This window comes from Narcine bancroftii, chromosome 1, assembly GCF_036971445.1.
Source record: "Narcine bancroftii isolate sNarBan1 chromosome 1, sNarBan1.hap1, whole genome shotgun sequence".
NCBI lineage: Eukaryota > Metazoa > Chordata > Chondrichthyes > Torpediniformes > Narcinidae > Narcine > Narcine bancroftii.
Window position 1 is genome coordinate 357,565,064 of NC_091469.1, and position 20,225 is coordinate 357,585,288.

At 41.7% G+C, this 20,225-nt stretch overlaps 1 protein-coding gene across 4 annotated transcripts in view; it reads left to right on the top strand.

Annotated features, from left to right (window-relative positions):
- ddc (dopa decarboxylase) overlaps positions 1-20,225 on the top strand; it is an 85,829-nt gene that overhangs the window by 17,368 nt on the left and 48,236 nt on the right. For all 4 annotated transcript variants that reach the window (XM_069912229.1, XM_069912235.1, XM_069912237.1 and 1 more), the window contains one exon: positions 8,323-8,457. In XM_069912229.1, coding sequence (XP_069768330.1) covers positions 8,323-8,457 — 135 coding nt within the window. The remainder of the gene's footprint in view (positions 1-8,322; positions 8,458-20,225) is intronic.

The following is a 20,225-nucleotide window of genomic DNA, read 5'->3' on the forward strand; positions in this document are numbered from 1 at the left end:
ACCAACCGGGCTGGTATCCGCTATGACTTTGGTTGATGCCGCCGGATCGTAATATCCAAGAGTTTTCGCATCTGTCAGGCTTTGCTTCAGCGCTGTGAACGCTTTCTTCTGCTCAGATCCAAAATGAAATGGTACACCTTTTCTGGTTAGTTTCCTTAGTGGTTCTGCCACTGTAGCGAAATTAGGAATGAACTTTGCACAAAAATTGACCAATCCTAGGAAACTCCTCACCTCTGTTGCTTTCTGAGGTGCACGTGCCTCTGCAATAGCTTTCACCTTGGCCTCTGCAGGGTTTAGTCCTTTCCGTGTAAGTCTGTGTCCCATGAAGTCCATTTCTGACACACCGAACTGGCACTTGTTTCCATTCACGGTAAGGCCTGCCTCCTGTTACCTAGATAGTACATGGCTCAACCGTTTGTCATGCTCTTCCTTCTTTGGTGCATGGACTATGATGTCGTCAGAAATGTTGGCACCTCCAGGAATGCCTTGAATCACTCGATGGATTTCATACTGGTAGATCTCCGAAGCTGCATTAATTCCAAATGATAGTCTCTTGTAACGATACAATCCACAGTGAGTCACAAATGTTGTCACATCTCTGGAACCTGGATCCAGCTCTAATTGATGATAGCCCCATTTCAGATCAATTTTTGAGAATACCTTGCTGGTAGTTAGTTCTTGAAGTATTTCCTCCACTGTTGGTATAGGGTGTCGTTCTCTAATTATAGCTTCATTGGCCATTCTCATGTCAACACATAGTCTTATGTCACCCTTTGGTTTGGGCACAATCACTACTGGGCTGACCCATTGTGTCGAATGTTCCACCGGTTCAATAATGTCTTGTTCGATCAATTCTTTAATTTTGGCTTCGACTTTCCCACGAAGTCCAAACGGAGTTCGACGCATTGGTTGTGCCTTGGGTTTGACCGTTTCATCTACCGCTAGCTTCAATTGTCGACCTTTCAGCTTTCCTACTCCTTGGAAGACTGCGGGGAATTCTTGCTTCATATCCTCATATGACTGAATTGAATTGACACAAGCTCCAATATGAAGTATTGCCAGGTCTTGCGCTGTGCTTCTACTCAGCAATGGTTCTCCCCTCTCTTCTATGACCATAAACTCTGCTTCCATGTACTTATCTCCAGCTTCAACAGTTGCAGTAAAACATCCAATGGTCTGCAATGGCTTGGTTGCTGTGTATGGATACAGTTTCTTGGAACACTTCTTTGAGGTACAGATAATCTTTTTCCTTTTCAACTTCTCCCATAAATGTCGATCAATCACATTACTGTCACTGCCTGGGTCTACAATGACCTGCACTGTCACTCCACCAATGATCACTGGGACCTTCTCATGATGTACTTCATTCAACGTAAATTGGTAACAACTCTGTTCCTCCTGGGTATCATCATCGTCACCGTCTATCTGGCGAATGGTATCTTCCTTTCCAGGATACTTTCCTTTCCCCCAGGCTTTGCCTTTGGAAATTGTACTCTTCCTCTTCTGGTCTGCATTGGACTTGCTTTTGCACTTCTTTGCAAAGTGGTTCTAACCTCCACACTTTCTGCAAACTTTGCCTTTGGCCGGGCAATATGGGTCTTTTCCAAAGTGACCTCGGTTTCCACATCGATAACACTCCACGTCATGTGTCGGCGTATATCTTGGCTGGTTATGGCGATGTGAGAGCCTCTTAATTTGCTGGCTTGAGTTGTCTTTCAGGGTCATGGTATGAAATTGCCCTTCAACAGCCTCTAATGCAGCAGCAATGGTTAAAGCATCGGTGAGTTCCAACTCACTCCCTCTTTCCAGTAGACGTCTTCTGAGTTTATCTGATCTGCAGTGCTGTACGACTTGATCCAGTAATTGGTTGTCCAAATCAGCTGGCATGTAATTGCATCCAACAGCTAGCTGGCGTAGTCTCGTCACGTACTGAGCAATTGTCTGGCCATCTTCTTGTCTTGTTCTCCGAAACAAATGGCGTTGAAATGTAGCATTCGGTGTCACTACATAGTGTGCATTTAATGCATCTACTGCTTTCTGGTACTCATCCTTTCTTCCAGTATTCAAAAGTGTCTTAAATGTTTCCCGAACAGCCGGTCCAGCAGTGAAAAGAAGTAACGCCCTCCTCTGCGCTTTTTGTTCAACTGTACCGGTATCTAGAAATAGGCCACGACTGTCGGCGTAGGATTCAAATTCTTCCAGCCATGCCTTCCACTTCACACTTACAGTGCTTGCATCACCCGTTGGGTCAAAATGAGCAATTCCACTATGCGTTAGAAAGTCACCGTCTGCCCCAGCCATGAGGAAAGATTCCAGCCCCAAAAGTACTGAGACAAAGAGAAAATTCTTATCACCTTGAAGTTGTCTGTAATCCTCTGTAATCTTGTTTAGTCTTTAATTTTCTTCAAGCTTCTTTCATCCTCGTCGCAAATGTCACATTTGTGGCCCGAAATGTGAAGTTAATAAAACATTAAACACAAGTTTTATCAGGTAAACTTCTCAGTGGCTTTTATTTTCCCGTTTCCTTTGTTCTCCTCCTTGTGTTCTTATCTCTCTCTCATACCACGTGACTTCCGGTATATCTCATACATATTCATTATCATGACATGAGGGAGTAATTGTTTTCCTGACACCATGCCACTAGACTCTCCAGATCCTTTCTGCACTCTGTCTCATTGTGTTTTTTGAGACCTGACCTATGCTGTTGGTGTCATCTGCAAACTTTTTGATGGAATTAGGACAGTTTTTAGCCATATTGTCATGGGTGTACTTTGAGTATAGTAAACAATTGAGTACATAACCTTGCAAAGTACTGCTGTTGTTCATTGCTTATGGTTTGCAAGTCAGGAAGTCGAAAATCCAGTTGCAGTGGAGTGTTATGATGCTTAGTTTCTGGAGTTTGGAGATGGGTTTGTTTGGGATAATGGTGTAGTCAATAAACAGGAGTCAGTAAATGGGCATTTTTCTGTAACTTCTGAAAAATGGGTGATTGTAAATTTAAGGTCACTGAATTTTAAACATTTAAAATAAATTTTTTTTTTCTTTGGCTTGGCTTCGCGGATGAAGATTTATGGAGGGGGTAAAAAGTCCACGTCAGCTGCAGGCTCGTTTGTGGCTGACCAGTCCGATGCGGGACAGGCAGACACGATTGCAGCGGTTGCAAGGGAAAATTGGTTGGTTGGGGTTGGGTGTTGGGTTTTTCCTCCTTTGCCTTTTGTCAGTGAGGTGGGCTCTGCGGTCTTCTTCAAAGGAGGCTGCTGCCCGCCAAACTGTGAGGCGCCAAGATGCACGGTTTGAGGCGTTATCAGCCCACTGGCGGTGGTCAATGTGTCAGGCACCAAGAGATTTCTTTAGGCAGTCCTTGTACCTTTTCTTTGGTGCACCTCTGTCACGGTGGCCAGTGGAGAGCTCGCCATATAATACGATCTTGGGAAGGCGATGGTCCTCCATTCTGGAGACGTGACCCATCCAGCGCAGCTGGATCTTCAGCAGCGTGGACTCGATGCTGTCGACCTCTGCCATCTCGAGTACCTCGACGTTAGGGGTGTGAGCGCTCCAATGGATGTTGAGGATGGAGCGGAGACAACGCTGGTGGAAGCGTTCTAGGAGCCGTAGGTGGTGCCGGTAGAGGACCCATGATTCGGAGCCGAACAGGAGTGTGGGTATGACAACGGCTCTGTATACGCTTATCTTTGTGAGGTTTTTCAGTTGGTTGTTTTTCCAGACTCTTTTGTGTAGTCTTCCAAAGGCGCTATTTGCCTTGGCGAGTCTGTTGTCTATCTCATTGTCGATCCTTGCATCTGATGAAATGGTGCAGCCGAGATAGGTAAACTGGTTGACCGTTTTGGGTTTTGTGTGCCCGATGGAGATGTGGGGGGGCTGGTAGTCATGGTGGGGAGCTGGCTGATGGAGGACCTCAGTTTTCTTCAGGCTGACTTCCAGGCCAAACATTTTGGCAGTTTCCGCAAAGCAGGACGTCAAGCGCTGAAGAGCTGGCTCTGAATGTGCAACTAAAGCGGCATCATCTGCAAAGAGTAGTTCACGGACAAGTTTCTCTTGTGTCTTGGTGTGAGCTTGCAGGCGCCTCAGATTGAAGAGACTGCCATCCGTGCGGTACCGGATGTAAACAGCGTCTTCATTGTTGGGGTCTTTCATGGCTTGGTTCAGCATCATGCTGAAGAAGATTGAAAAGAGGGTTGGTGCGAGAACACAGCCTTGCTTCACGCCATTGTTAATGGAGAAGGGTTCAGAGAGCTCATTGCTGTATCTGACCCGACCTTGTTGGTTTTCGTGCAGTTGGATAATCATGTTGAGGAACTTTGGGGGACATCCGATGCGCTCCCGGACCCGTCCCCTGAAACCCTCTGGGATCAGTTGAAGACTACCATACTGCAATCCACTGAAGAGGTACTGGGCTTCTCCTCCAGGAAAAACAAGGACTGGTTTGACGAAAACAGCCAGGAAATCCAGGAGCTGCTGGCAAAGAAGCGAGCTGCCCACCAGGCTCACCTTACAAAGCCGTCCTGTCCAGAGAAAAAACAAGCCTTCCGTCGCGCATGCAGCCATCTTCAGCGCAAACTCCGGGAGATCCAAAATGAGTGGTGGACTAGCCTCGCCAAACGAACACAGCTCAGCGCGGACATTGGCGACTTCAGGGGTTTCTACGAGGCTCTAAAGGCTGTGTACGGCCCCTCACCCCAAGTCCAAAGCCCGCTGCGCAGCTCAGACGGCAAAGTCCTCCTCAGCGACAAGATCTCCATCCTCAACCGATGGTCAGAACACTTCCAATCTCTTTTCAGTACCAACCGCTCAGTCCAAGATTCCGCCCTGCTCCAGCTCCCTCAACAGCCCCTAAGGCTAGAGCTGGATGAGGTTCCCACCCTGGATGAGACATATAAGGCAATCGAACAACTGAAAAGTGGCAAAGCAGCAGGTATGGATGGAATCCCCCCAGAAGTCTGGAAGGCTGGCGGCAAAACTCTGCATGCCAAACTGCATGAGTTTTTCAAGCTTTGTTGGGACCAAGGTAAACTGCCTCAGGATCTTCGTGATGCCACCATCATCACCCTGTACAAAAACAAAGGCGAGAAATCAGACTGCTCAAACTACAGGGGAATCACGTTGCTCTCCATTGCAGGCAAAATCTTCGCTAGGATTCTACTAAATAGAATAATACCTAGTGTCGCCGAGAATATTCTCCCAGAATCACAGTGCGGCTTTCGCGCAAACAGAGGAACCACTGACATGGTCTTTGCCCTCAGACAGCTCCAAGAAAAGTGCAGAGAACAAAACAAAGGACTCTACATCACCTTTGTTGACCTCACCAAAGCCTTCGACACCGTGAGCAGGAAAGGGCTTTGGCAAATACTAGAGCGCATCGGATGTCCCCCAAAGTTCCTCAACTAAAATAAATTAATTTATGTCTAACTAGCTTTTTTACCTTGCATATGTATTTGCCAATAGTCTGGTCGCCTTTTAGTTAAGGTACTAGGAGCATTGTGTAGTTAAGCAGGTTATTACTTTCTGCTTTCCATAATTTTATGGCTGACTTGCAGACCCTAAATGTTCCTGTGTTCAACACAGGAAATGAATTAGAAGGGGTAGTTCTGCCAGTTACTTGTGCAGGATGGGTTCCAATAGGATTTTCACTGTCAAGAAGCAACAAAGTATTGTTGAGGAATGAGTACCTATAATTACAATGCTAAAGTGCACATCATAAGCTGCAAAGTTGACAGAACCTCCTGAAAATCTGGACTGGAAATTTGCCCTTGCTCAAGCTAAGTGATGCAGACTTGGTACCAAATGTGTGCTGCATTCTACTTCTCAAACTTGGCTTCATTGATTTAAATACACAAGCAATGGAAAGAAGGACTTTGGACATGCCTGTTTATCACTGGCCCTGGACAAATTTCTACCCAATGTAGTCTTGGCATTTGGCTGAACCAGAACCTCTGAAAATAATATCGTTTTCGGGCATAGGGAGAAGACATCACCAAATGTAGACACTCGCCTTCAATATTCCTCACAACAGCCTCAGTCTCCACTGCCCCCTTCTTTGTCTCTGTGATAGGTCCACAATAGAGAATTGGAATATCAGAAAACTTTTGTGGGCCTTGTGGATCTATCTCCCTGCCACCAATTTACCTTCAGAGATGAAGCAAGAAAAGTCTATGGCAGAGTAGAGATGCAGAGATGAGTACCCCTTTTACTAGTGGAGCCATTTCAGATGAGATTCACAAGGATAATTCCGAGAATGAAAGAATTATCATGTGAAGAGCGTTTCACAGCTCTTGGCTGTCATGTTAGAATTTAGGAGAATGAGGGGAAATCTCAATGAAACATTTTGAATTTTTAAAGCATGAACGGAGTAGATGTAGAAAGGTTATTTCCTATGGTGGGAGAGTCTAGGACAAGAGGACACAACTTCAGGATGGAAGGGTGATTACTAGAGATGCAGAGGAATTTTTTTTAGCCAGAGTGGTCAAACTGTGGAATTTGCCTCAAGCGGTTGTGGAGGCCAGGTCTTTGGGTGTATTTAAAGCAGAGATATGTTCTTGATTATTCAGGGCATCAAAGGTTTTGAGAGAAGGCTGGGCAGTGGGGCTGAGTGGGAAAAATGGATCAGCTCACAATTAAATGGTAGGTCAGATTCAATTGGCTGTATGGCCTAATTCTGTTGCTATGCCATGATCTTATGGAATCAGATGGTAGATATAGCCAATCGACATGTCTGCTTCAAGCTGCCCTTCTAGAAATAAAGGCTTAGGTTTTCAATTAATTACTTAATTGGGATCAAAATTTAAGAATCAAAGCTTCGTTGTTTAATGTGATGATTGTGTACACTGATAGACCAGAGTTTTCAAAGCAAAAATATCTCAAACAATAACTTCCATGAGGCACATATTCCCTGGGATTGCATTTTTCGATACTTGTTTGCAATGTATGAGGATGCCATTTGGCTCATCAATTCTACCCAAGGTCTCAGGACAATCCCATCAGTGTATTTATTTTTCTGTAGCCTATTCTCTCTCAGATGCCCATTGATTCCAACCCGATTCATCTACCACCTCCTATAGAACTGGGAGTTTCAAGAGTCTGGTGGCTCTTGAAAATAAATTGTTCTTGAACTTGGTGCTGTATTCTTTGGCTTGGCTTCGCGGACGAAGATTTATGGAGGGGGTAAAAGTCCACGTCAGCTGCAGGCTCGTTTGTGGCTGACAAGTCCGATGCGGGACAGGCAGACACGGTTGCAGCGGCTGCAGGGGAAAATTGGTTGGTTGGGGTTGGGTGTTGGGTTTTTCCTCCTTTGCCTTTTGTCAGTGAGGTGGGCTCTGCGGTCTTCTTCAAAGGAGGTTGCTGCCCGCCAAACTGTGAGGCGCCAAGATGCACAGTTTGAGGCGATATCAGCCCACTGGCGGTGGTCAATGTGGCAGGCACCAAGAGATTTCTTTAGGCAGTCCTTGTACCTTTTCTTTGGTGCACCTCTGTCACAGTAGCCAGTGGAGAGCTCGCCATATAACACAATCTTGGGAAGGCGATGGTCCTCCATTCTGGAGACATGACCCACCCAGCGCAGCTGGATCTTCAGCAGCGTGGACTCGATGCTGTCGACCTCTGCCATCTCGAGTACTTCGACGTTAGGGATGAAAGCGCTCCAATGGATGTTGAGGATGGAGCGGAGACAACGCTGGTGGAAGCGTTCTAGGAGCCGTAGGTGATGCCGATAGAGGACCCATGATTCGGAGCCGAACAGGAGTGTGGGTATGACAACGGCTCTGTATACGCTTATCTTTGTGAGGTTTTTCAGTTGGTTGTTTTTCCAGACTCTTTTGTGTAGTCTTCCAAAGGCGCTATTTACCTTGGCGAGTCTGTTGTCTATCTCGTTATCGATCCTTCTTCATAAATCTAGCAGTAAGAAAAGGTTGCAATCAGGGTGATGGGCACCCTCATGAACCTGGGTGTTTTCTTGAGATTGAGCCTCATGTAAGTGTTTTCATTGGACAGGAAGTCGATGCCTGTGATAAACTTGCTTCAATTCCTGCTGCAATTCTGGGCACACATTTTCTTAAATTTATCTGCTTCTACCGCCTCTCCTGGCAATGCGCTTATGGCACCTCCCACTCTCTGTGTGGGGGTAAAAATAGGATTGATTAACACTGATGACAGGTGTTTGCCCTGAAACATTAACTTCGATTATCACTCCTGAAATTTTGCCTCGTCTTATGAGTACTTCCTTAATTTTCTGTTTTAATTAAACTTCCTTGCTTTGTCTATAATATAACAGTAGAATTTATTAAAATCATGATTTTTTTTAAAATTTAGGGCACAGCCAGTGAAAGTACATTGGTGGCTCTTCTTGCAGCAAGACGGAAGATGGTTATACATATTCAGGCAAACAATCCCAATGTTGAAGAAAGCATGATCATGTCCAAACTAGTGGCCTACACATCTGATCAGGTGAGTATTGCTGTCACCACTCTATCTCTTCTCACATTCGATAAAATTAGTGAATTGAAATGATGATGATAAGCCATCTGTAAGGAATAAGGTGGTACACAGCTCGTGGGAGATCACAATATAGTACAGTATCAAAAACCTGTTATTTTCTAAAATTTATTTCCTTTATGCCCATCAGGGAAACTGATGTGGCATTACCCATATGTTTGATCAAGAAGATCCACAAATGGTATGATTGAAAGTTGGGCCAATTTCAAAAATTATTACAACGTGGATTATGTTGATTTGGAATTTTATGTTGATTCTTTCATGGAAATGATGGAATTTTCACATGGCAGGTTGGAAAATGTGGCAGAATTCCAAACTGGTTAGGGTTCTGCTCTTGTTAACCATTTAAAATGCAATCTTGAAGGGCAAGATATTGAGGTAGGACTTGATAATGATAATAGGCTTCTTGTCATACTCTTAGGTACAATGATCGTATACTGCAATATGGTATTCTTACTTGCTGCAGCCAAATTGGTACTTCATAAAATAGAAACTCCAATATATATTCCTTCACTGTACAGAAAGAGACAATTAATATATAAGATAGAAAGGTAATAAATATTCGCAGTTTCTGTTGTGGAAAAGAAGTGTGGCATTTCAATAATGCTGATAGGTCATTTTGTGGTGCTAGAGTAGATAATGATTAGGTGTAGTAAGGGGAGGAGGTTCAAGAGTCTAATAGACATTGAAACAAAAAAGCTGCTCTTGAACCTAAAGGTGTTGGTCTTCAGGTTTCTGTACCTTCTTCCCAAATACTGTATAGCAGCAAGAAGTTGTGGCCAGAATGATATTGGCTGACTTCTAGATGCTGTACCTCACATAGATGTTTTCAATGAATTCTGAGGTCAGAGCCAGTGATGGTCTTGGGTATGTTTGCTTATCCTTCAGTCTTGTGCACTTCTGGGGATCTGAATTAGGCCATGATGCAACCAGCCAGTATATTTTCCATAATACCTGTGGAAGTTTAATAGAGCATTTGATGACATCTCAAATCTCCTCAGACTTCTTAGAAATTAGAGGCATTGATGTGCTGCCTTCACAGTTTTCTGGATGTGCTGGCTCCAGAAATGGTTCTCTGTTAGGTGGACTCCCAAGACCTTGAAAGTACTAACCTAGTCCACCTCTGCTCCATCAGCATGGACAGGAATCTAGTCCCTCTTCTTCCCAATAAGCTTCTAGGCTTTGTTGACGGTCAGAACAGAATTATTGTTCTCGAACTCCATCCTGTATGTTGAACCATAATTTCCAATTATTCAGCCAACGGTGGTTTTTCAGCAAATTTATAGATTGTATTTGAGCAGAATTTGGCCATGAGTGTAGTGGAAATTGAGCAGGGAACTAAATGCAGATTCCTTTACATGCTGATGTAGTTTGGAAGCATGTGTGGATTTTAAAAAAATTTAGTTTTGGAATTTCAACAATATAGGCCTATCAATCAGCCTGAGCTCAGATATAAATAATATTCTGAATCCAAACTGGCCACACAATCACAAGCTAAAAGGTCAATTCACCATGAAGGGCTAATCAATCTTGAAGTAAAAATTGAAAACTTTGACAATTAATTTCTGAACACTTCCTAGAAAAAGTGAAATGCAATTGTACATTGCCTAAAATCAAAAGAAGGAAATTGTGAATATGATTACCTGGATTTCTAATTCAATTGAAGGGGTGAAAAATTGGGGCTGAACTGTGGTGATTTTCATTGTAAGGTCTGTGTTGAGAATGTCACATTGCAGAATCACTTCTGGAATGAGGAATGGTAATTCAAACCATTCCAAACAATATTAAAATTCCATATGAAAGATTTCCCAAAGCTCTGTAAGCATGGTTGGAGTAGCAGTTAGCACAACTCTGGACTGGACCCGGGTTCAAATCCTGTGCTGTTTGTAAGGAGTTTGTACATTCTCCCTGTGTCTGCATGGGTTTTTTCCAATGCCTCTGGTATCCTCCCATACTTCAAAAAAGTAGGTTAATTAGGTGTAGATTGGACAGCTTGGACTTGTGGGACCAAATTGGCCTCTTACCATATTGTATGTCTAAATTTAAAAAAATTAAAATAGAGATTCAAAAGTTAAACTTGCACAAAGATTAAACACTCAATTATCCAAAGAGTACACTGGAACCTGGAAATATCACTGGATATTATGAAGCTTGGATATGCCAGCATCAAGATTCAGGTGTTCAAAGCAGCAGTATAGATGGACTGCAGGTCTGACTAGTGGCTTACAAGGGAGTGATAGAGATCAAGAGATAGGTTAGGGTTTCTGGTGCAATAAAGAGGAACAACAATGTGTTGAGTATTTCGCGTACCATCAGAAGTCAGAGTTGACCAACATGTTCTCTTGACTACACTTTATGACCGGTGTCCCCAGGAAAAGATACTTCTGGAAGTTCAAATCCTCCTGGAGCAATGTCATTGCATGAGACCTAAATGTAGGAATTGATTTGGTGTCACAACTGGAAATGAATGAGCACGCGTCCCAATTAGCATGATTTGGTTGATAAAGCATTGGTAATGTCATTTATAAAGGTTTAAAATAGTTTTCAGTCACCTGGCACTGGAGAAGCATAATGCAATCCAATTTCTAGTTCCAAAATGAGATCTCCTTATCTATATTATTTAAACTCTTTAATAGAAAATAGTCAACTGGCTTCCTTGTAAAATTTTTAACAATTGGTTTTCAATAAGGCATTCAATAAGGTTTCACATGGTAGGCTGCCCTGGAAGATTAGATCACATGGGATCTAAGAAAAAAATAACAGAATGGAGAGAAAATTAGTTTCATGGAAGAAAGTAGAGGGTGATGGTGGAAGGTAGTTTTTCAGACCGGAGGATTACAACTAGTGATGTACCTTGAAAGTGAAGCCTTCATCCATCAGGGTATTGAATATCGAAGATGGGAGGTCTTGTTGCAGTTGGATAAGACATTGGAGAGGCTCCATTTGGGGAAATGTGTTCAGTTTTGGTCACCTATGTACAGGAAATATGCTATCAAAGTGGAGAGAGTACAGAGAAGATGTATGAAGGTGTTGCCAGAACTGGGGCCTAAGCTACAGGAAGAAGTTTAACAGGCTAGGACTTGATTCCTTGGTATGCAGGAGGATGAATGTTGGCATCACAGAGGTATATAAAAGTATGATAGGAATAGATCAGATAAACGCAGAGTATTTTGCCCAGAGTAAAGCAATAGGTAACTAGAGGACATAGGCTTAAGGTGAGGTGGGAATGGATGGGGTGGGTGGGGGGGGGGGGGGTTGGGGGAGTGGTTGGTGGAGAAATTTAATGGGAACCTAAAATATATGGAAAGGACTTCTGGAGGGGGTGGTGGTTTAGGCAGGTTCTATGGAAGTGTTAATGCTCTCATCCTATTCCTTTTCTTATGGGCCAAATGTAGGCAGGTATGACACATGTGGTTGGGGTCATTTTTTGGTCAGCATTGGCAAGTTGGGCTGAAGGACCTGTTTTCACACTGTATGACTCTATTAATTGAAAATCTGCTTCACATATCTCATATAACTTCTCATCATTTTTGTTTTAGCTTGACATTTCCTTTCATGTCCATCAGATATGCGATCAGTATTTTCAGCTTTTCTACATTCAAAAACCTTGGATAACTTTGCCCTTCAGAAAAGAGATTAGAAAATAAAAGGCACATTCTTTTTTCCTCCCTATCAAACAAAGGTAGGGTGCCTTGTAAAGAGAGTGTGTTTTTTTGATTAAGTTGTCAGTGGCTGCAGCTCTCTGCAGCAAATAGGGATTTAGAAAACCCACCCCAAAGGTCAAGGCCAGATTTCTGGCCAGATGTGCACTGCCCTTCATTATTGAATCTTGATTTATTTATGGGTTTTCTCAGCCATGTGAATCAATGGTTTTTGGTCACATTGAATCTTTTGAATGTTGCCTAGATCTTTTTATGATTCACCTTCTAGAATGCCATGAAAAAAAGGCTTAAAACGTGACCTGCCTCAGAAAATTTTAATTGGCATTGGACTTCTAGGTATAGAACAGAAATATGATGGTTTTCTTTTCAGTAAACAAAAGGATTTAATGATGTCTCTGCTGTAATGGTATGATGGTTAACTTTTAAGTACACAATCTGACTAATCTCATCTAATCAGGAAAATCTTCTTTGGCTTGGCTTCGCGGACGAAGATTTATGGAGGGGGTAACTGTCCACGTCAGCTGCAGGCTCATTTGTGGCTGACAAGTCCGATGCGGGACAGGCAGACACGGTTGCAGTGGTTGCAGGGGAAAATTGGTTGGTTGGGGTTGGGTGTTGGGTTTTTCCTCCTTGTCTTTTGTCAGTGAGGTGGGCTCTGCGGTCTTCTTCAAAGGAGGTTGCTGCCCGCCGAACTGTGAGGCGCCAAAATGTACGGTTTGAGGCGATATCTTTTCTCTGGAAAATACACTGGATTACCTATGGCTGCATCTGAACCAGAGGGAAATGAAGGACTCCTGCACTCTGGTAATTGCAGAAATCTGGCTCCAGGACTTCACTCTTGATTTGGCTATATAGCTAAAGGCTTTGCCTCCTTTCAGGCAGATAGAAATGCTGCTACAAAAACGTAAGGCTAGAAAAACTCAGCAAGTCAAGCACTGTCTTTTATATAGCAAAGGTAAAAATACCTAGCTGATGTTTCAGGCTTGAGCCCCTCATCAAAGTATGGGAAAATGTTGGTAGGCTTCTGAAGAAAAGAATGTGGGGGGGAGGGGTGGTCGCAAGGCAAGAAATGATAGGTGGAGAAGGGAGGGAGGGGATAGCAGTGATCAAGGGGAGGAAGGATGACTAGGTGAAGGGAGGGATGTGAAAGGGTAAAGGGAAGAGAAGGGGAGCAGGAAGAGGAGAGCAGGTTAGCAGAAACCAGAAAAGTCTGGTTATGTATCTCCATCTGGCTGGAGAGTGTCCAATTTGTTCCTCCAATTTGCAGGTGGTCTTGGTGGGACAGTGCATAAGGAAATGGTGTAAAGGTTAAAACCTTGTGCTTTTAAAAAAATTCTTAGTTAATTTTGTGCCTATCTTTTTAAGAGACTATTGTTTATAATGTTACCATAGTGACTATGATGTAATATGTTGTAATATCCGGCAGACTAATGGCTCATTATTCTTCAGGATGTAGAGAAGGCGTGAGCATGAAAAATATTTCTTTGAATTTTCTGTGTTTCTCTTTAAATTTGTTTATAATTGTTGAAGTTTGAGTTTCTTTAAAGTTTGTGTTTCTTTATTAACATATATTTCTATCATTATACATTAAATATGTTGTTATTAATCATTATGAAAGTCTTAATGCGAAGTTATGCAAAATGTTTATCCATTTTATCAACAAATTAAAGCTACATAAAGCAGCAGCCACAGAGTTGGATTTATCGGATTAAAGAGATTTAAATACAGAATATAGTAACTCATGCTTTTGGAAGATGATGCTTTGAAATTGGGATACATTACAATAAGGAAAGTGTCATCCATACATGGACAGGCATGTGAGTATGGGAGTGTGACACAGAACTGAATGGTTGCAAACTGGGAGGCCTCTGTTACTCTTATGGATGGAGCGAAGGTGCTCAGCGAAGCAACCTGCCAATTTGTGCCCAGTCCTCCCAGTCTCTCTGATGTAGAAAAGGCCATAAATGGAGCACCGGATGTTTAAAAAAAAAACAGTCCTATGGATACACAAGTGAAGTGTTGCTTCACCTGAAAGGCATGTTTGGGGCCCTGGACTGTAGTGAGGGGAGAGATGTGGACACAAGTGTGGCACCTCCTGCAGCCACAGGTAAAGATGCTGGGGGGCAATTGGTGGGGAAATATGGAAAGCAGAGAGGGGAGGAAAGGGGAAGATGTGTCTGGTATAGGATCCGGTTGTAAGTGCCAGAAATTCCTGAGGATAATGTGTTGGATGCGGTGGCTTTTGGGTGGTAGATGAGGATGGGGGGGAGGGGGTGGTTCTATGTTTGTCTGCTTCTAGTAAGACCAGCGGAGAGAGGTTGTGTGTATTTATCAACAAGGTCTGGTGTACAAATGTCTATCGAGTAAAGACTCGCTGCTTACCAGAGACGGAGCTCTTAATGATGAAGTGTAGGCCCTTCTACTTACCCAGGGAATTCACCACCACTCTAATCACAGCAGTCTATTATTTTTTTTACATAGACTTTGTGGGATCTTACCATGAGGAAGAGTCTTCCAGTAGTGGTCATTCACACAGAAATGACTAAAACGGCAAATCTCATTTCTGTCCGCAAGTTTAGATAGCATACTTGCGGTCATTGCGCATCATCTCTACATCATATTTCATTAGCCCCTTGGTCACGGAATGTCTGGAGTTCACTTTAGACTGCAGCCATTCTGGGAAAATGACTAGGGGGTCTAGGAGGTAATATGTCAGAATGGGAATGGCACCCTCATTCCCATTCCAAGCTTTTTACACAGCATGTTTTCCGAGAAAATGGAATAACTTCCTGGTACACAATGGTTGTGTATATTTAAAAAGAAACTATATATGTTTCTCTTTTTGAAAATAAGGGGAAGCATTGAAATAGCTTTATGGAGCCATCTGTGAACCCCAGGCAACTCACTCTGAAGACTGTATGATTGTTGACGGTGACGGTCAATTTAAAAACAGACCTGCCGAAGTTCCAACAACATGTCATTTTTGCAACCAGAGGAGAGAATATCTTCAATCTGACTGACACAAATATCCCTGGAGTGTACAAGGCTCCTACCCCCACCTTGGATACTCAGACCACATATCTATCCTGTTAATTCCTGCTGAGAGACCACCGGTAAAACAGGTGAAACCAGTTCACAGGGAGATCAGGACTTGGCCAGAGAAAGCCACAGCAGTGCTCCAAGACTGCTTCGAAACCTTGAATTGGTATGGATTCAGGGAGGAAGCCACCTACCACCACATCATCATTGTTGGATGTACAAGCACAGTGACTAAATACATAAACAGGTGTATTGAGGACATCATGGTGATCATATGCTACAAGGCCACAGCAAATCAAAAACCATGGCTAGATGTGGAGGTTCATGCATCATTCAGAGCCCATGATACTGAAACACGAACATTCAGGTGCTGTGAAATGCTGGAAGGAGTCAGCTGGTGTTTTCAGCTTCTGGTGCTGGAGAATTGAGTGTAGCTCATGTTGCTCCATTGTTCAAAAAAGGCTCCAAAAGTAACCCTGGAGAGGCCATGGCCATGTGAAGGAATTAGACATGTTTTGATCAAGCTCTCCAAGAAGAGTATTAAAAAGATGGCTAAAATCTTGAAATTAAGAATTTTTCCACTGAAAAAATGGACAAAACAAATACTAAGAAACCAATGCAGCTAAGAACAAAAATCAAGGAAGCTTCTATTCAGACAACAACATCGAATGAAAGCCCAAAAGGGAGTGGCATAAGAGTAACATTGGGCCAATAATTGGGGAGTTGGGACAAGAACTAAATATTATCTTGGAGAAAATGGAAAACTTGAGCAAACAATTTGCAGGTGTCGAAAATGTAATGAGAGACATGTCTGAAAGGATGACTGAAATTAAAGAAATCGCTGAAGATTTGATGGAAAGGATGAACTAAGCAGAAATAGACTTTGTAAATACACAAGATAAGCTAAAAGCTTTGGAAAAGGATGCAAAGAAATGGGAGTCGGACAGACAAGATCTGCTGGACAAGATTGAGCACGTGGAGAATTTTAGCAGACGAAATAATGTTTGAATTATCAGACTGAAAGAAGGAATAGAGGGATGAGGTCCAATGAACTTCTTTTTGAAACATGGATCCCACGAGTGTTGGGAGAAGACAAATTCAGAGAAAAATTACACAATATAAGGACTCACCAGAAAGTCACTTGGACCTAGGAGAGCCGGCGATCAGCAACTACAACTGGTCCTAGTATGATTTTTGAGTTACCAGGAATGGGAGACAATTCTGCGGGCAGCATACGAATACACTAAGAGAAATAATGGCCTGTCTGAGATTGATCATGAAAAAGTGCTATTTTTTCAAGATTTTAGTCTTACTTTGATTAAGCAAAGGAAGGAGTTTGACGATGTAAAAAGACAATTGCATTCCAAAAACTTGAAATATTCGATGATATAGCCCGCAACTCTGAGGGTTGAAGTAGCAGAAATGGATTTGAATCTAATATTTGACTAATGCATTTTGCATTCGGCTATGATTACATGTATGGAAAATTTTTAAAATAAAATTTTAAAAAACCAAAAAAACTATTGCCACACAGATAAACAAGAAAGTGTGTCTTAATGCCACACTGTTGAAAATAAAAGACTTCTTTGAGTTTATTCAGAGACAGAACTATTTTGTGAAATTAATCTTTCATCCATTGATAATAGCTTTTTATTATGGGATAATAGCTTTTATTATGGGATACTTAAGAGGACAAACGGTGTCTTGTACAAAAAATCTTAAGAGAGAAGATGCTACAGATTTGGATAGTTTAGAGAAAGATATAATGAAACTGGAAAAAGAATATCAAAGAATGGGGTTACAGAAAAAAATTATAGCTTATTAGAGAATAAAAAACTGAGATATAACACGTGCTGACAATCACCAATCTATCGCAAACAGCAAGAAGCTCAAAAGGGCTCAGCAGGTCAGACAGCAGTGGTCAGGTAACATTTCATTGAGACCAGTGTGTCCCTTATTGTTCCTGTCTCTGGGAATCCCCACTACCAAGAGTGTTTAAATTATATTTTTCTTTTTTTAAAATATCTTTGTTGAGTTTAATTATAAAAATATTACACATATTGATCCAATACATAGATTGAAAGATTAATAAAAGACAATTTGTACTGGTCCAAAAATACTGAAATAATACAGATTATTACTCCTCTTGATCAAACCTCTTTTATAAAATATCTCAGAAAAAAAGTTTAAAAATAAAAGAAAGGGATCAAGAAACTCTCTCTCTCTCTCTCCCCCCCCACCCCCCCCCCCCCCCCAATTAATCAAACCCTTCCTCTAAACAAGGCTTGCTTGTGTATCTGAAATATTTAGGAAACAAAAGATGACATTCGAAGACAATGTCCTGCTTTGTTACATGAATGCGCCCCACATCTTGTAAAATTTCATTTTTAAGATCTTTAACATGATCTCATTTTTTTCTAAACTTTGCAAGGACATGACCTCCTGCAACCATTGAGTATGAATAGGTGGGACGCTGTCTTTCCATTTCATCAGAATTACTGTCTAGGTATCAATGAGGTGAATGCTAAAATTTGCTCTTGAGAAAATCCAAATAGACCAACTAAGGGGCATGGATCTTGGTTCCAATTTGACCCCCAAAAAAAATAACTGGTAAAGTTTGAAAATAATTTTATCCAGAAATCGAAGGCAAGTCTAGAACTTGCGTATCTACAAGGCCTCAAAAATTTTACATTTCTTGCATCATGATGGGTAGATGGACGAGAGAGGTGCGGAAGATTGCGGGCTGGATGCGGGTCAATGGGACGAGGGGAGAGAAGGTGTTTGGCATGGACTAGAAGGGCCAAACTGGCCTGTTTCTATGCTGTAATTATTATTATATGGTTAAAAACACATTACAAATGTATTGAACAGAAAAAAAATTGTACTAATAATAAATAAAAAATATTCTGAATTAGGAGAAAAGACACAAAGTTTTATCTCGACAAGTAAAGGCAGAAGACATCTAGAATGATAAATGCAATAAAAACAGGCTGATATAAAATATAATCAAAAATAAATAAATGTAGCGGTAGCTACAAAGAGCAAAATCGGAAAGAACCACAAGCTGTAGTGAGTTTGTTTCAACTGTTTATTTGAAAGGGCATGCATGATGGCCAAGGACACGAGAAATCCCTGAACCCAACAACACCATTTAATGTGGCTGCTCTGTTACTGTGGCCATCATATTCAGAGCCAGTTTGACTGCATCGCGATGTGTGCCGCCACATAAATAATATTTTTAGACAATATTATATGAAACTATACAAATCAGAATTATTAGGAGATGAAAATAAAATTAGCACATTTTTAGCAAATATGGAAATTACAAAATTAGAAGATAGAGAATGGGTTGATTTGGATGTTTCTTTTACAAGAGAAGAAATTGAGAGAGATTTGGGCACTTTACAAGCTAATAAATTTCAGAGTTGCCTCCTGAGTTCTACAGACAATTTAAAGATACATTGATGCCTCTTATAATGGACGTATTGGGGCGGGTGGTGGAGACCCAGACCTTCCTGGAATCTTTCTCAATTGCTATAATTACAGTGTTACTGAAGAAAAGTGGAAACCCATTGAAAACTTTGTCATGTAAATGTGTATCACTTCTGAATTCTGATTATAAAATATTGACAAAGGCGCTAGCCAATAGAGTGGGACAATACTTACCAAAATTAATATGTACAGATCAGGTGGGATTTGTTAAAGGAAGATATTCTTCAAATAGTCTGGATAGACTATTTAATATAATACCTATGGCAAAATCAAAGTTGAATCCAAGTATAACAGTCTTCCTCGATGCAGAAAAACTCATGGAACCTACGCTCAATGAGCTAGGCATGGCTTGGAGAGGAAAGAACATTGCAGAAGCCAAGTTAACAGTGAGTAAAGAAATGAAGAATGTGTGATCTAGTTTCACAATGGAATCTGCAGCTCAGGTTCCGGAGCCCCTGCAGACGACACATCCGATGTTGACCTTCCTGAAGCCGGCAGCAGTGCCACCTCCCCAAGGAACTGGGGAAGATGACGCTGGAGCTGTGCAGATCTCTCTAGGATTACCAGAAACCCCTCCCAAAAGCATACTCGGTGAAGAACAACAGGAAACTCAATAGAACCACACTGGTAAAATGGAGATAATATAACTTGTGACTGAACCGTCAGAAACACCTGTTTTTTTGACAGGTAGTGATACAGAAGGAAAAGAAGACCAAGAAGAATCAGAAGAAGAAGAAAGTTAAAGTGCAATTATAAAGAATCTTCCTTCATTGTTGAAAGGGCAATTCCAGATGTTAAGAGAAGATGTACAGAATCTTAGAAGTGACGTGTAAGATGTCAGATCTGACACAATGAAATATGCTGCAGAAGTTAACAAAGTTAAAGTTCAAAGAGTGGAATTAGATGTGCAAGTTGTTGTAAATGATATGTTTATTTGCATGGACAGAATTGAGAAGGGTGTAGCTTCTGGGAATGTCTGGACATACAGAGGAAAGAATTGCTGGAAAAGTTTGATATACTGGAAAATTATAGCAGGCAGAATAATGTTAAGATTGTTGGCCTTAGAGGAGATTCTGAAGGTAGTGAAAATCCTGTGAATTTTTTTTCAGAAATAGATTCCTAAAGTTCTGGGTGAAGAAAATATTCCTAATGGAATTGAATTAGAGAGAGCACATAGACCATTAAGGAGGAAGCCACTGCCAACTCAACCACCCAGGGCTATATTAGTGAAATGCCTACATTATCAAGATAAAGAATTTTAAAAGTTGCGGTTCAAAAGGCAAGACAAAATATGAGACCTATGATAACTGATGGGAATAAAATCTTCTTTTATGCTGATTTGACTAAAGCAGTGGTGAATAGAAGGAAAGAGTTCAATCCAGTGAAGGCAATTTTTCAGGGTAAAAAGGGTTTATGTCTCCCAGCTACATTAAAGGTGTTTCTAGATAACAACCAATCTAAAAATTTTTGTGGTAGTGGAAGAAGCAAGAGTTTTTGCAGAATTGCTTCCTTCAATTAAAGAAGATC